This window comes from Alosa sapidissima, chromosome 15 (genome assembly GCF_018492685.1).
Source record: "Alosa sapidissima isolate fAloSap1 chromosome 15, fAloSap1.pri, whole genome shotgun sequence".
Lineage (NCBI taxonomy): Eukaryota > Metazoa > Chordata > Actinopteri > Clupeiformes > Clupeidae > Alosa > Alosa sapidissima.
In genome coordinates this window covers 28,764,677-28,783,079 of record NC_055971.1, presented here as the reverse complement: position 1 = coordinate 28,783,079, position 18,403 = coordinate 28,764,677, and the positions used below count along the sequence as shown (strand labels likewise).

Genomic DNA, 18,403 nt, shown 5'->3' with positions numbered 1-18,403 from the left:
ACATATAGGGGCAGTGGAGGGTAAAGTTCTGTGTTCTGTACATGTGACAGATGAGTGTAGAGAGGAGTTTTGGGGAGATGGCAGATTCTCTTCATCCTCACTGAGTCTCTTTCACTCTCTCTCCATCTTTCTGTCTATCTCTCTCTCTCCATCTTCATCTCTCTCTCTCACCATAGTGGTCTCTCTCTCTCCATCTTTATGTCTCTCCATCTTCATCTCTCTCTCTCTCTTTCACCATAGTGATGTCTCTCTCTCTTCATCTTCATCTCTCTCCCTCTCTCTCCATCTTTATGTCTCTTGCTCTACTGTTCTCCTGTCTGGTCTCTCTGGGTCCCTCAGGCCCTTGGGCACAGCACAGCACAGGAGGAGTAAAGGAGGAGTAAAGAGGAGTACAGGGCCCTTGGGCACAGCACAGGAGGAGTACAGGGCCCTTGGGCACAGCACAGGAGGAGTACAGGGCCCTTGGGCACAGCACAGGAGGAGCACAGGGCCCTTGGGCACAGCACAGGAGGAGCACAGGGCCCTTGGGCACAGCACAGGAGGAGTACAGTGCTGTACTTAGAAAGCTCCTGTGGCTCTTTACGATCTGACAATCTATGTCTTAGCCCGGCCACATTTGCCTGCACTTTACGACAGACGACAAATAACCGCCTCGTGAAAAATTGCTCTGTGTGATTTAGTACTGCCTGGACTGCCAGAGCCCGTTTCAATTCTGATTGGCTGGAGTTGCTGGGGGGGGGGGGGGGGGGATGGGGGGGGGGCGAAGTTGCTTCTTTAGTTTATGTTCCTGCATTAGGCCAGGAGGTGCGGATGCAATTAGGTGTGGCTTATTAAAATACATGCATGGAGGATCTTAATGAGATTTACTGGTGAAATGAGAACCTATTTGATGTGCATGTGGGACTGCATATGTCTCTGTGTGTGTGTGTGTGTGTGTGTGTGTGTGTGTGTGTGTGTGTGTGTGTGTGTGTGTGTGTGTTGAGGGCAGAGTAATGTATCCAATCTTCTCAACAGTTGCACACTCTAAATTGCAGCTGCAGACTCCTAGGCAGCCAGTATACTGTAAGACTTCAGATTGCTGCTGTCTTCCCTTCTCACAGTGCACAATAAAAACAAGGGAGCAAATGATAGACAAACAGCTTGTTTACTTGTTTACTTTTTATGTATCTCCACTAAATATGCTGTTTCGTGCCAATTGGCCTTTGCCATACAGATTTCCCTCAAATTGTTTATCCTTTTTTTTCTTCTTTCTCTCCAACCTCATGCTTAGTCAGTCTAATGGAGTGTGAAATTGGCGAGATTGCTTTTGGTTGTGTGTTGGTTTCATTAGCGGCAGAGAGAGAGAGAGAGAGAGAGAGAGATGAAGAGAGAGAAAGAGAGAGAGAGCTTGTCTTATCTGAAGAAGACGACAAACATCATGATGATGATGATGATGATGATGAAGACAATGACGATGAAACCTATTCAAGCTGAGGCTTCTGAGCAGCTTGCTTCAGAGAGGACAGAAAGGGAAGTTACCAGCATCCCCCGTATTTCCCCAGAAAAAAAAAAAAAGAAAAGAAAAAAAGAACCTTGAGGCTGTTGTTGTCATGGCACCAAGATGCAGCACACAGTACAACTGAGTGAGGTCACAATTCCTTCGCTTCTTTTTTCTTCCATCTCCTCCAAACAGAGACAGGAGGAGTTGAGGGGCCTTAGCAACTACACAATGACAATGACATGTCTCTTCAATAGTATAAGTATAAGTATATATATAAGTATATATACTCTTTTGATCCCGTGAGGGAAATTTGGTCTCTGAATTAGTCCATGAATTAGTGAAACACTGCGAGCACACAGTGAGGTGAAGCACACACTAATCCCGGCGCAGTGAGCTGCCTGCAACCACAGCGGCGCTCGGGGAGCAGTGAGGGGTTAGGTGCCTTGCTCAAGGGCACTTCAGCCGTGGCCCACTGGTCGGGGCTCGAACCGGCAACCCTCCGGTTACAAGTCCAGAGTGCTAACCAGTGGGCCACGGCTGCCCCGTATAGTAGGTAAACTACAAACCTCTTCTTTCAAACCTGCAAATTTAAGAAATTGAGAGTGATCATGCCCTGTGTGCACTGCAGAACATCAGCCCAGAGCTCTACATCCAACAGCCCCATGTCCAGCCCAGGACACATCTCTCTAAACAGCCTCCATGTCCAGCCCAGGAAACCATCTGTCTAAACAGGAACGTTGTGAAAGGCTCTGAATTAGAAAATCATCCCCATGTTACAAAGTCAGGATTTCTTCCTTTAGTCAGCGGCTCAGGAGATTCTCCATCATGAGCCTTCAGGAGCATCCATTTGTAGATCTAGGGTTTGGAACAGCAGGAAAAGGAGGACCCTGCATCCATTTGTAGATCTAGGGTTTGGAACAGCAAGAGGAGCAGGACCCTCTCCAACATGAACACTCCATTCCTTCACTTCGTCCACCTCTGAAGAGGATCCGATATGTTTAGATAGGGGCGGAAGCTCTGAAGAGGATCCGATATGTTTAGATAGGGGCGAAAGCTCTGAAGAGGATCCGATATGTTTAGATAGGGGCGAAAGCTCTGAAGAGGATCAGATATGTTTAGATAGGGGCGAAAGCTCCTGGTCTCCCAGCACGGGACTGGTTTCTGCCATGGAGGGGGCTTGTATGACTCATCCCTGTTGGTTTGGATGCCCTAAATTACGCCCTGCCAACTTATGTGTGCCACACGGAGTGAGAGCAGAGCAGCATCTTCCCACACACACACACACACACACACACACACACACACACACACACAAACACACACACACACACACACACACACACACATGCAAACACTCATAAAGACACAGACACACAGCTGCATCTACACACATTCATACAAAAACATCTACACACACACACACACACACACACACACAAACACACACAAACACAAACATGTGCAAACACACATACAGACAAAGACACACACAGCTGCATCTACATACACATACATTCATACAAAACCAAACTCACATAGGCACACACACACACACACACACACACATACACAAACACACCAGCAAATGAGCTGAAAAGAGCAAGGTCTTCAATTTGGGCTCCTCGTTATGAGCCCTGATAGCTGCAGGATGCCTCCCAAATCTCTCTTTGGCCTGTCACCCCTGCAGGTGCTCCTATTCCTCTGACTTCCTGTCACTTGGCACTAACTCATCCTCAGATTAAACACCATCCTACAGCAACCGCAATGCAATTAGGGCTTCTGACTGCTGAGATGGTAACTGCGCTCTGCTGTTTCTTCCACAATACCAGCATAAGCCTACTAAAGATAAAAGGGTTTTAGATCCATCACACTAGTCTGCACTAGTTAGTGCTTGATAGAAAAGTAATTACATTTTTTTTTTGAAAAGGGACAATGTAGTTCTGGGTGCAGTGTTTCATTTACATAGTACAGGTTTGTTCAAATTTCGAATTGCAATTCTGCTTCCTGTTTGGTACCTCAATTGAAATGAAATTTAAGAGCCAGTTTCAATTCAATTCTGGAAGCCTGACGTAGTAGGCAATATAACACGTTTCACATGTCGTGTGTAGTTTGTGGTGTACAAGTTTTGAGACTCAGTTTCCAAAAATGTGCATAAACAACACTAATATTGTAAGAAGTTCTCTATAATGTAACGCTTCAGACTGGGAGGCACATGGGGCTCAGCAGACAACTAGGTCCAATTCCTCAAGTGGCTGAACGGGAGGGGGGAGATAGAATTACGAGAATAAATAAATAATAAATCTATAATACCGTATGTAGCTCTATTTTAGGGACGGGCAGGCAGCTTGCACGCAGTCTGAACAAGGTTCCACACGGCACTCACTGTCCATTAAGAATTTAAGCAGGGGACGCAGAAGTAGGCCACAGACGGCGGCAGTGAGAGCAAGAGAGCCAGATTGAACGAGGGAGCGAGGAGAGTGTGTGAGGAGAGTGTGTGAGGAGAGTGTGTGAGGGAACGAGGAGAGTGTGTGTGAGGGAGCTAGGAGAGTGTGAGGAGAGTGTGTGAGGGAACGAGGAGAGTGTGTGAGGGAGCTAGGAGAGTGTGTGAGGGAGCTAGGAGAGTGTGAGGAGAGTGTGTGAGGGAACGAGGAGAGTGTGTGTGATGGAGCTAGGGGAGTGTGAGGAGAGTGTGTGAGGGAGCTAGGAGAGTGTGTGAGGGAGCTAGGAGAGTGTGTGAAGGAGTGAGGAGAGTGTGTGAAGGAGCGAGGGGAGTGTGTGAGGGCTTCCATCATATCCCTTCCATCTCATGGGGGGGGTTAAGGAGAAATGACATGCCCACCGAGGCGACTGGGGGTATTTTTCACACGCGGAGGGGACTGGGTGGCAAGGCCTCCTGATTGGCTGATTGGCTTTGCATTGAAGGCAATGAGAGTGCACCGACTGGGTGAAAAAAAAGCATCTGCTCACGTTGCAGCAACACATGCCTCCAAAATGAAGACAGACACATTCAGTGCTTCACAGTGCAATGAGCCACAAGAGAACAGTCAGCTCTCCCCAGCTCACATGACATGGAGGCCAAAATGATTTCTGAAGGCTGTAATTATTTCTCTTCAATTTACACTGTAGATGCCCCTTCCCTATTGTAAATCTTTAACAACAACAGCAGAAACACACACACTGTACTCAGCTTGCTGTACAACGATCTCCATGTGCTTAGTCTTGCATAAATATCTGATGTATTGTTCGTGACACCATGCACCCCTGAAGGGAGGAAACGGAACGACAGGAAAAAAGCTGCATTTGCATGCTGCCTCTTTGAGTGATTGACACAAACACTCCATCTGTAAAATGGGGTGATGTAATTCGAATGGACGAGCAGTGCGTGCATCCCCACAGAGAAGGTTACAGCACACCTAAGGCTAGCCACCTCGGGGTTATTCACTCTCAGTTCTTTACTCTACGCTAATGTTGTTTCTAAAATTACCCTGGAACGTTAGGTGAATATAAGTACAGAGGTTTGGCCATTTTAGTTACACGTGTCTATTTAAATCTGGGGTATTTTTTTTCACCCGTCCACTGTTTCTCTGAGGCTAAAACCTGAAATCTGTCGAGAGTTCAACATCGAGGTCCGTGGCACATCAGGGCTTACAGGAAGGCAGGGGAAGCCGAAAGCAATCAGGAAAACAAATAAACAAGCAAAGAGGCACACAAACAAAAACAAACCCAGTAGGCAGTGGAAGCCCTGCGCAGGCGAGCAGCAGGTACGCTCAGCACTAACAGAAGCTGACGCTGAGGAGATTGACTGGCAGGTATTACCTGTCATCAAGAGCGATGATTTACGATGGGGCTGCCAGCTGCTTTAGAGGAGGCATATTGCTTTGAGATGCTCCAGCGCTCCCCCGCAGTGAAGCCCCTGTAGTCTGTTCTTTTTGTGTTTCATGTACTTATGCGGCTGTCGCTCATCCTCAGAGATAACTTGCTGTATCTTTTCTTTTTTCTTTTTAAAAAACTCGACTTACATTGTTCCGCAAGAGTGGGCAAAAGATTGAACTCAGACTAGGGAGGCAGTTCTCTCGACACAAATATAAATAGAAAAGCAGGGCGAGGATGGCCTCGCCTGGACGCGTACCGGCCTGACTTGGCGAGCGCGCACAGCGAAAAGGCTTGTACGCAAGTTTCTCGAGTGTTCCGTTGACCTTGCCCGTGACCTCTGGAGTCAGCGGGGAGCTTGCGTCCCTGGCCTCGTTACCAGCGGATAACCTGCGGTGCGCCTCTCCCTCGGCGAGTCACCTCAGCATCAACCCCGCTCTAAATTAGCTCTGCCGTCTCCAGCGTAGCCACATAATGAGATCTTTCCACTCGCACTATACTCCTGAGGAACAGCTGCTCATCTCCTGTAATGGGATCCAAAACTGTACAAAAAGTGCTATCCTAGCAGCAAATTATGACGGATAGGTGGTGCTCTTTAAATGAACAAAGTTTCTAAATGAATGATGATGTGTGTTCTGCCTCAATGTAACATCTTGCATAATCCTTGTCATAAGCTTGTTCTTTCTTTGTCAGCAGTCACTGATTGTTATCTCCTGTAAACTCATTTTAAGCAATTACAGTAACTAGTTTGTAGCAACAGATGAACAGGAAGACAATCAAAAAAACAAACCCATACAGACGTGTTGCCACTGTGGCACTGGCACACACACACACACACACACACACACACACACACACACACACACACGTGCATAGTACATACACACACATGTGCATACACACACACACATGCACACACACACACACACACACTCACACAAACTCACATAAACCACACAACAAAACAAACCCATGCAGACGCGCTGGCACTGTGATGGCTGCTGTGTGTGAAGGTCTCTCTGCGTCAGCCCTTTCCCTTCTGACCGCTACACAATCATCCATTTATTTCAGACCTCACTTTTACTTGGCACTCCTCCACACTGATCATTCTGTACCACATATACTTTTAACACACACATACACATGTACATACACACACACACACAAACACTCACATACACACACAGACACACACACACACACTCACACACACTCACACACACACACACACACACACACACACACATACACACACACACACACACACACACACACACACACACACACACACATACACACACACACACACACACACACACACACACACACACACATTCACATTCACACAAACCACATACACACACACACGTGCATACACACACACACACACATTCACACAAACCACATACACACACACACATGCATACACACACACACACACACATTCACACAAACCACATTCACACAAACCGCACACACACACGTGCATACACACACACACGTGCATACACACACACACGTGCATACACACACACACACACATTCACACACATACACACACACACACCACCACATCCTCTCTCCTCTCTTGGTTTCCAGCATGCGGGAGCAGTGTACTGAGTGCGCTGACGGCCGGCCGGCTTTTAGCGGATTATTTTGACATTATTTGTTGCCGTGTCTTGGGGGTAATTACACTGAGCAAGCCCCAGACCATTCTCCCAGAGTGCTTTGCGGCCCGCCAGAGTGTTTATGCAGCTTTGGAGATGGAAACATGGCTGATTAAACGGCAGATGCCCACTTAACGTTTGGAGAGATGGCTGCAGGGTTCGAGGGCTGATGGGATGCAGACTGCTCTCTCTCTCTCTCTCTCTTGCTTTCTATCCATCTCTTTCTACCTCCTCTTTTTCTCTCTCCATCCATTTCTCTCCCCCATAACTCTCTCTCCATCTTTCTCCCCCACAACTCTCCTTCTTTCTCTCTGTTCTCTCTCTCCACTCTTCCCTTTCCACCATAACTCTCTCTCTCTCCATCTCTTTCTCTCTATCTTTTTCTCTGTGCTCTCTCCATCCTTCCCTTTCCACCATAATTCTCTCTCTCTCTCTCTCTCTCTCCATCTCTCCCTCTCACTATCATTAAAAAAAACTCACTTTGCTTATGTTGTCAGCCCAGTGAATGTTTTACGACTGGGATTGATGTTTTATTAATTGAATATCTGACAGCACTCGTCAATATACTGTAGCTACCCTACAGGGAGGGGAGGGGGCATCACTGTAAAACATCCTGACTGTTCAGTGACTGACTGCACATGACTACTCAGCTCACACTTATCAACTTCCAATCACTGAATCCATCAATATTTCGTTTGAATCATCTTCTGCGGCGAATCAAGGTGTGATGGCTGATTTGATTAGTGGGCAGCTGGTTTACTGAGCTCTAGAGAGGAGCATGAGGAGGAGACAGGTCTGCCGATCGTGTATGGAGGATCTCTTTACAGCTTGTGTTATATTTAAGAGTGAATATAGCCTCAGAGACACACTGCTGCTCTCATAGACCATGATTTTTTTTTGTGATTAACATTTTTTATTAGAAAAGAATGAGACGTTACATTTACAGTCACATTTAACTTGAAACATACACACCACAAACTACAGTACGACACTCAATACATAGCTCTGATAGACAAAAGTGATATAGTGAAGGAGATTAAAGATAGCAGTCACATTGTCAACATTAGCTAAGAAGTATAAAGCATTCCCCATAAAAAATAAATCAATTAAAAAGTCAATAAATTAATAATAAATAAATAATAATAATAATAATAATAACAATAATAATAATAACAATAATAACAATAGTAATAATAGTAATGATAATAAATCCTACACTCAGGTCAGAATATTCTGTTTCTCATAGACCATGATGAAGCAGTAGCTAGCTGAATGCAAATCAAAGGTATACCTTCAAAATCCTCTCCCTCTTTAAAAACTCACATAGAGCTGAGAAAGCACTTACTCTGGCTTTTGAGGGTTGAAATACAACACCTCAAACCATAAACGAAAGATGTTTTAGCAACAAATGAAAGCCTCCATCCCTGGCACGTCCATTACCAGTTCCAAATAAATCTCTCATTGCTGATCGGCCTGTGTGTGTATTTCCCTTCAGCGGGTAACCTACCACCACACTGGTATTATTAGAATGTTGCATAATGAACCTTCTAAAGAATAGCATATTGCACATACATCTTACATTGATAATGAACCATAGAGTGTATAAAATAGAGATGAATGCATCCTTTCATTAGAATGTTCCTAGTTCGGCAGCTGAACAGAGTATGGGGCCGATGTGGTTGGTCTACATTAGACCCCTGGCTTTCAGGCTGAGCTGTTATGCAGGTTGTGTGTAGACTATGTGTAATCCTGAGACTCCACCCGCACACAAGACACTATTTTTCATCACATTTTCATTAGACCCAGTTGGTGTATTGGTGTTACTGATTAATGAAGTTACACATACAGGGTGGAGGTGGCATGGGATCTATTTGTGTTTGCAGAGCAATACGTTGCGCTCTGCTCTTTGCTGCTCTATAGGTGGGGGGGAATAGAAGGCGCCGCTGCATTGATTGGGCTGTTCTCCTCCAGGGACCATAAGAATGAATTGGGCTGTTCTCCTCCTGGGACCATAAGAATGAATTGGGCTGTTCTCCTCCTGGGACCATAAGAATGAATTGGGCTGTTCTCATCCAGGGACCATAAGAATGAATTGGGCTGTTCTCATCCTGGGACCATAAGAATGAATTGGCGTAATGATTTTTCCGTGGGAGGAAATATTTGTAGTGCATGGCAGGAGCACCCGTGGACACATTCACCCATCCCCAAAACACACACACACACACACACACACACTTGTCTCATATATACACACACACAAACACACACACACACACATACACACACACACACACACACACACAAACACAGAGACACACACACACTTGTCTCATGTATACACACACACACACACACACACACACAAATACAGACACACACACATACACTACTTGTGTGTGTCAAGGGATCATATAAAAATACATAGTGGGGGATACAACACCTCTGCTGACGCAGCTCTGGGTCCCTGAGCTTTGAGAAAACACCCAGAACAATAAATAGAGCAGAGGAGCCTGGTGATAGCCTCCCACACAGCACAGGGGAGCCTGGTGATAGCCTCCCACACAACACAGAGGAGCCTGGTGATACTATTCCACACAGCACAGCACAGCACAGAGGAGCCTAGAGATACTATTCCACACAGCACAGAGGAGCCTGGTCATAGCCTCCCACACAGCACAGAGGAGCCTGGTGATACTATTCCACACAGCACAGAGGAGCCTGGTGATAGCCTCCCACACAGCACAGAGGAGCCTGGTGATAGCCTCCCACACAGCACAGAGGAGCCTGGTGATACTATTCCACACAGCACAGCACAGCACAGAGGAGCCTAGAGATACTATTCCACACAGCACAGAGGAGCCTGGTCATAGCCTCCCACACAGCACAGAGGAGCCTGGTGATACTATTCCACACAGCACAGAGGAGCCTGGTGATAGCCTCCCACACAGCACAGAGGAGCCTGGTGATAGCCTCCCACACAGCACAGAGGAGCCTGGTGATAGCCTCCCACACAGCACAGAGGAGCCTAGTGATACTATTCCACACAGCACAGAGGAGCCTGGTGATACTATTCCACACAGCACAGAGGAGCCTGGTGATACTATTCCACACAGCACAGAGGAGCCTGGTGATACTATTCCACATAGCACAGAGGAGCCTGGTGATAGCATCCCACACAGCACAGAGGAGCCTGGTCATAGCCTCCCACACAGCACAGAGGAGCCTGGTGATAGCCTCCCACACAGCACAGAGGAGCCTGGTGATACTATTCCACACAGCACAGAGGAGCCTAGTGATACTATTCCACACAGCACAGCACAGCACAGCACAGAGGACCCTGGTCATAGCCTCCCACACAGCACAGCACAGCACAGCACAGAGGACCCTGGTCATAGCCTCCCACACAGCACAGCACAGCACAGCAGAGCTACAAATGAGAGATTATTCTTTTCATTCAGAGCAGCTGATCAGCCAGCACAGCCTGCACTGTGGAGCTGCATTGTGCAGATGAATGTGTGTGTACCCTGGTGATTACGAGGCCATATAGGGACACTATATCTCCCTGTCTTATAAGGCCACGGCCAGCCCCGTCTGCATCCAAGACCAGCTGCATTTGGAACGAGCGCTTTTAACGCCAATCTGTGAGTCGGTGAGAGAGGACGCAAAGACAGACGCTCCACAAGATATTATTATTACCAATTGAGTCCCAATTGGAGTGCTCAGATTCGCCACGTAATGAGAATCAACGATATCCCCACTTATTTGGTCAATCACTTCGCCTGTCATGTGCCTCAATAGAAAAGACATTAGCGGGAATAAGGGGATTTTTTAATGTGACGCATCGCATCGTACCGTGGCCTCTCGCGCTCGCTCATCAGTCGGGGGCTAGACGCTGATGATGTTGTTGCTGTCGCTGCTGCTATCCTGAGTAGGCATCTCCACCAAGGCGCTAATAAACTTGTCCATTTGTTTTATCGATTTAATTTAGTGATATACGTGGCTCTTGCCAAACAATGTGTGGGCCCGTGGCAGCCGGTCATTACGGTCTGGTGTGTGTGTGTGTGTGTGTGTGTGTGTGTGTGTGTGTGTGTGTGTGAAGCATGAGAGATTAGTGAATGGTGTGATAGCGATCAAAAAGAAAAACAGCCACATTACAACAATAAATTATTCTCATGGACATAGAGACACACTCAATCTTAACACACACTTGTGTGTGTGTGTGGCTGAGGCTCAGAGTGTCTCTGTGTGTGTGTGTGTGTGTGTGTGTATGTGTGTGTGTGTATGTGTGTGTTTTAGTATGTACTGTATGCATGTGTGTGGCTGCTGTTGATTGTGTGTGTGTGTGTGTGTGTGTGTGTGTGTGTGTAAAGATTTATGATCCTCTCATTGAGGAAAATTGGCATTCAAATATTCATACCCTGTTGATTTACTTTCTGCATCTGGTATGTTCAGCATATACTGCTGCCATTACTTAATAACCATTCCACGGAGAACACACACACACTCACACACACACACACACACACACACACTCACACACAAACACACTCACACACACACACACACACACACACACACACACACACACACACACACACACACACTCAATTATGGTGAAGCATAGCTGTTTGGAATGCAAAGTTCTCATAATAAAAAAACGAAGACTAAAGAGAAGAGGCTTTGAGTTTGGAACAGCATCCTCACATTAAAATCATATCCCCATACGTCATATTCCAGGCCATAATAATACTCTGTTGTTTTGATTTGCGTTGTTGTGTGTGTTTTTCTCCTGCTCTGAGGGATCAACAGCTGTCCCTTCTGCCCATCGCCAGGGTAAGGAGGGGCCCTGACTCGGGCATCAAGAGGATTTTCTTCTTTAAGCTTTGACCATCAAACCACGGGCATCGCAACAGATTTGCCCCTGCTACAAGGGGCCACCCTGCCCTTGCCATACCGACGTGGGGACCAATCGACCACCGCCATTTGGCGCAGGCTAAGCCAGTTTAACCCCCTTGGTGTCAAGAGCTAAGTCACATCTCCCGGCAAGTACGTACTCGGGGGGGGGGGGGGTTCTGTCAAGCTGTCCGAACATCACAACTCAGATATGAAATCCATGAAATCACCTAATCCAGCCTCTGTGACACACGTACGCCACGCAAAGCTGCTTAATACTTCATTTCTGGGGACATCCCACTCTCCAACCCCCCCCCAACCCCCCCCCCCCCCCCACACACACACACACTGACCCCATCCTACCCGTGAGCCCCCGCCCCAACCACCAGCACCACCAGCTGCTGAGCAAGAGAGCCTGAAAGGCTAACGCTGCGATTTACTGATGCCGACCAGGCGCAGACATGGAGACAAACTGCAGCACAGTAAACACTGCACTTAAGGGACTGAATTAAAAAGGAGGAGGGGGGGAGACAGAGGAAGAGAAGGAGGAGAGAGAGAGAAGACTGGAAGACCAGTAAGAATGACAAAGAGGAATGGAGAGCGAGTAAGAAAGAGAGAGGGATAGAAGACCAGTAAGAGAGAGAGAGAGAGAGAGAGAGAGAGAGAGGGACAAATGGAAAGCCAGTAAAAAAAAGAGAGGAATGGAAGACCAGTAAGAGAGAGAGAGAGAAATGGAGAGCCAGTAAGGGAGATGGGGGAGTGAAATGAAAGAGGGAGAGATAGTAAGGAGAAACAGAGTGAGGTGCATCAGTGGCAATCCGCCACCTTCCAGAACAATCCAAATCCTGCAGCTGAGAGCCAAGTAGCCATGTGCTAGCAGAGCTCTTCAGCATATACTGTAGGCAGGCAGAGGCATCATTAGCCTGTGTAGACCAGGTAGCACACTCAGTCTGTCTGTCTGTCAAAAACAAAACCCTCCCCCGACCCTCTTACAGTGCAGGACTGGCACACAGCTGCTGCCAGAGAGAGAAGAGCGGAGATAGGCTTCGTCCTCACAGCATAATACAGCAAGCGGCTTAAGAGCGCAAGAAAAGAGAGGAGAAGAAAAATCATTATCAACAGCAACCAGAGGGGGTGCGGGGCCCGGGAGTGTGAGTACAGCGAGTGATGACAGCACATGTCCAATCTCATTTCTGACAGATGCCTGGAAATATGGCAAGCAGCGCAGGGCCTCTAGAGTGCCGTAAAGCAATCGGGCGCACACAGAGAGAGAGAGAGAGAGAGAGAGAGAGAGAGAGAGAGAGACCAAGAAACGGGTAAGTGGGAGTCAGAATGGGGAGTGAGTTTAAGACAAAAAATGGAAAAATGGGAGAGAGAGGGAGAAAAAGACGGAGAGAAAAAGAGAGAGAGAGAGAGAGAGGGAGAGATGGGGAGAGAGAGGGAAAGATGGATGAGGGGAGCCGGTGCGCTGATGTGTGAAGACGTGTGTGTGGAAGTAGAGAGGCGTGGGGAGAGAGAGCTGCCGCGCAGTGAAAATGGGGACGGCAATTATTGGAGAGTTGTCAGCATCAGATTAGAACAGCTTTGTGACCGTGTGCTGCTCACTCACTCACTCACTCACACACACACTCACTCACTCATACACTCACTCACTCACTTACTAACATAGGCCCCATATCTCATTCACTCACTCACTCACTCACCCACACACTCACTCACTCACTCACGTACACGTACAGTACGCTGGAGCGCTTGCACTCAGGAGCTGCTTTCACACACACACACACACACACACACACACACACACACACACACACACACACACAAATATGATATTAAGGCTACCTACCTGAAAGGTACTGCAGGAACACTGTTACTGCCTTACTGTGGCCATTATAAGTCTCCAGAAGAGTGAACCAATATATATGGAGGAGCTTGGTCTCTGCATGAGTATCTTTCATCATCACATCAACATCCATAAAATGCCCCCATTCCCATCAGAAATGAAAACAATTGACCTAATATAAGCACAGGTCCAGCATTCCCAATATAATACAAACAATGTGACCTAATATTAGATTACATTAGATTAGATTAATATAAGCACAAGTCCAGCATTCCCATCGGAAATAAAAACAATGTGCCCTTATATAAGCACAGATCCGACATTCCTAGTATAATAACAACAATGTGCCCTAACATAATCACAGGTAGGCCTACAGCATCTTCAGTTTCACAAGAGGTATTCCTCCATTTGGTTCTGAGAGAAAACCTGGCTGTTCCCCAGGACCAGGTAAATGGAGGCAACATAACGAGGCAGCAGATAACGCCATATGTTGTTTTTGATGAACCAGTTGCTTTTTTCACAGCTCCTTGAGACTGCAATAGCTCTGAGCAGAAGCAGAACATGTGCTAATGGCCTCACTGGAGATATCTGGGGCTGCGCTGCTCGAGCCGACTCCTGAAGCCTGCTAATTAGTATTGCTCCCCACACTGTGCCACCGTGCACCACAGCCCGTCTGGCATGTTGGCCAAAAACATAAATAAATAAATAAATAAATAAATAAAAAGAAACGTGGTGGGTCAGGCTAATAAAGCAGAAATCAGGGGGGTGGGGGGTGGGGGGGGGGGATAGTGAATGCGAAACTACTGGAGGAGTAAAGGGTGGGGGGGGGGGGGGGGGATAGTGAATGCGAAACTACTGGAGGAGTAAAGGGTGGGGGGGGGGGGGGGGTACATCCGTTCCCCAGACGCGTCGTGCATCAGCCCAGTCTGTGTCGGTGAGCAGGGAAGCTGTGCTCGCACTCGCTGCTTGCCTACGCCTTTGAAGTTAATTAGACCCTGCCGTGCAAAATGTGAGTGAGCGGTTGAGGGGGGAGATCAATAGCAGTGTGGAGCATGGCGGCTCTTTGGCGAGGGACAGGAGATGCCCACTGGAGATGAGCTGCTTTCTCGGTGTTGTTGACACTCATAAAAGGCAAACCTCATGTGCTTTGGACATATAATTAGTAACTGTGGCATTCACTGGTGCTATGTTGACACATTGCTGCTTGGTTTGGTTTACAATCGTACCGTAATTTCCCAACTATTAGCCACGGTTTATACGTTGATTTTGCAAAATTTCTACAGCTATGAGGTTAATACACGGGGGCAGTTAATATGGTATTACTGTAATATGGTTTTGTTTTTGTAACTTGCATAAAACACTGTCCTTATACACAATGCGGTATACACAGGAAATGACTGTAGTTCATCTTCCTTGCACATTTTCAACCACGATGTGCTGTTGAGCAAGTGGACAGAGTCATGGTAAGATCAAAGGATTTCACTATGCTCACAAATACAACATTCTTTCTTTTGAAGAAAAATTGTTTACCTATTCAAAGAACAACACGGACAGAAATTAATAATATGAACATTATTTACCACCAGTCCATCAAAATAATAATACAAAACAAAATGCTGTATTTCAAGAGGCGTCCCTCTTCAAAATAACTACCACTACCACATAAAAAAAGCAATGCAACTGTAAAGAAATGGGTGCAGATGCAGATAAGGATTCAGGATGGAAAGCAGATGCAGGCGTAACGTTTGGGTGGAGCAGGGTGGAGAGAATGCAGGGACATCTATCTGTCTTCATCAGACCTCTGCCCAAGCCTCTGGGACAGCACGTACATAGTGTCCAGGTAAGATTGATAGCTCCCACACACCAGGGACTGCCGTCCAACTTAGTGCAAGTCACTGACTAGGGCACGGGATCGAGAGGGAGGAAGGGGGGGGGGGGGCTGTATGTGGGCCGTGCAGGTGGAAAAAGAGAGAGAGATGGAGACAGAGAGAAAGAGAAGAGAATGAGAGACAGTAAAGAGTGTGTGTGTCTCCCTTTCTCTCTCTCTCTCTCTTTCTCTGTGACTACCCTCCTTGGTAAAATTCGACCACGTCGACCCCCTGTTCCACCTCTGTGTATGTAAAAACGACAGGCGTTCCACCAAAAAGGCCATATATATTGCGGCAAACCTGGCAGTGTAAAACACACTCTCTCTCTCTCTCTCTCTCTGTGTGTGTGTGTGTGTGTGTGTGTGTGTGTGTGTGTGTGTGTGTGTGTGTGTGTGTTACGGCTGTATCTCAAAGGGAAAACAGATATTTGCAGAGGATAATCATAAGTGATGTAAGACACACACATTGGACACACGTAAGACACCACCACTGCTCCACTGTTTCATTTAGAGACAAACACTCATCTCATTCTCTCTCTCTGACTTACCTCATCAAGGACACACAACCCAGGTCATACACCCTTATGCTGGTTGTAAATTACAGTTGCTGTGTTCGGAGTAACCTGTCCCAGTCCATAATGTTAAATGATCATTCAACCCAACTACTGTCTAATACATCCAGAAACCACCAGGATTGTTTGAAAGTGTGTTTTTGCTGTTTGTTTTAAATAAAAAAACAAGCACTGTATAACTGAAACTGTATAAATTCATAACTGATCCAGTCACAATCTCTCTCTCTCTCTCTCACTGTCTTTCTACGTCTATTCTAGCTTCTTAAGGGATATCCCTCAGCTAATTAATTGATTGAAAATCAAACTTCATCAGAACAAGTAGCCTACAGTCTCATCCGAGTGATTAGCTGTCTAAAGCTCTATTACGGTTGCTTTGAATGTATTCTCCAGTTAGTGAAAATGTTGAATGTCAATACCAATGAATCTGTAACCTCATTTACTGAAAGCACATGGGTGAAGTTGCTGTGGGTAAAATTTGATCTATGTTCTAGCTGCCGGAATTTGGTGAGCTATATGCTTGATTGATTGCTAATGAACACTGCAAGCCCTTCTGTCTCTGGAAACGAACTGTTGGTGTCTGCAATAGTTCCAGTTCAGTTTTCGGACATTAGAACAAGCCTCACTATGTTGCTGTAGGCTATAATCAAGAGGACAGTTTGAATATTCATAACATCACAGATGATCTTCATTCTATATGACTTACCACTATCAAGCCTATACTGGAAATCTCTGGAAACACAAACGAAGTACAGAAACACGTTTACGCCTTATTTGCAAAATATGGAGACGCTTTGCTTAAATCCTTAGTGTAAATGACAGCACATTTTCTGTGTCCACTGTCACGTCAGCGGCAACCTTATTGACGGCGCGTTATGCAACAGGAAGGAGATGAAGCAGGTTGACTTCGTGTCGTTAACGACCCAGCTCGGCATGCAAGAGAGCAGTGATGAACTTGAGGATACATCGTTCTTGGCTGAGAAAAAGCGCGATTCATATCCGCCTCCGAGCACTTCAGAAGAAGATGCGCCGGAACATCTGTGACCGCGAGGATCAAGGGGCAGCTTTTTGCGGGAAACCCCTAGCAGCGGTTTTCCATTCCCAACCATGAACTTTCATGATATTGCATCCTACAGCGATGTTTTAAACGTATACGGAGAATATTAGCTTGAACACGTAGGGTGATTAATTTTAAAAATAAGGAAGAAGGGTGATCTGTTTTCGCCTTTCAACAAGAAAGTGAGTTTACCCTAAATGCAATAAATAATGGTTCTCAGCAGTGGTTCTCACTAACATCTGCAGTAGTTTCTGATGGACGCGCTGTTTTGTTGAAAAAAAACAGTTTCTGATGGACGCGCTGTTTTGTTGAAAAAAAAAAAAGAATTCATATTGTCATCAATCATCACGCAATGTCAACATTATCCAACATGCTTAAGAGAAGAACTTATGAACAAGCTGTTGTAAAGATATGAGACCAACTCTGTCCCTAAAGAGTTGGAGCACTGAGATACGATTTAGTCTTTTTTAGTTATGACAACCAAACTCATGTCGGTGCGCACACCCAACTACACGTAGGCTAGTCTGTATCAAAAGCGGAACAGTGTGAGGAGTTCCAGCATCCAACTCTCATCCATAGCTTTCTCATCGATGTTGATAAATGTCCATTTTGCGCTTGTGTTTGAAATGATTTCGAGTAATTTTGGGCGGATGCTATTTTCTGACGGACTGTTATGGAAAATAGTCGCACCACTTCGTCTCGCGGCAGCTGCGCCCGCACACAATAGCACATTTATAAAGACCAAAAAGTGTAGGCTACCTACCTCACTCATGTTTTTTGCTGTAGTGCCGAAGACACAGGGATTTTCCAGCGCCTATCAGAAGTTAACAGTCGTCTATTTCACAGTGGCAGACCACCAACGGGGAAGCTTTATAAAGTGTTAAGACCAACTCCTCAATGTCATCACGTTCCCACTAAACCAATAGGAGAGCCGTCGGCAAATTTGCTTCTCTAAGTCACCACCCTTCTCTGTAAAATATTCATAGACTCTCTCTTATCGTTTTTCATCACGATTGAAAACCCCCATTCCTTATTTTTGCATTGCAATTTGCATTGCAGTGTCTTTAGTACATAATCTATGTGAACATTATTCGGTTAATAAGGTGCTTATTTTCAGATACTGGAGCATATTGCTATTGCAATGCGCCGTTGTT

At 46.2% G+C, this 18,403-nt stretch overlaps 1 protein-coding gene across 1 annotated transcript in view; it reads right to left on the bottom strand.

The window, feature by feature from the left end:
* pcp4b (Purkinje cell protein 4b) overlaps positions 1 to 18,157 on the bottom strand; it is a 33,504-nt gene extending 15,347 nt beyond the window's left edge. Inside the window, exon 1 of the mRNA XM_042063392.1 lies at positions 18,013 to 18,157. Within this exon, the coding sequence (XP_041919326.1) occupies positions 18,013 to 18,021 (9 nt within the window). The 5' untranslated portion in view covers positions 18,022 to 18,157. The remainder of the gene's footprint in view (positions 1 to 18,012) is intronic.
* Between the last annotated feature and the right edge of the window lie 246 nt (positions 18,158 to 18,403).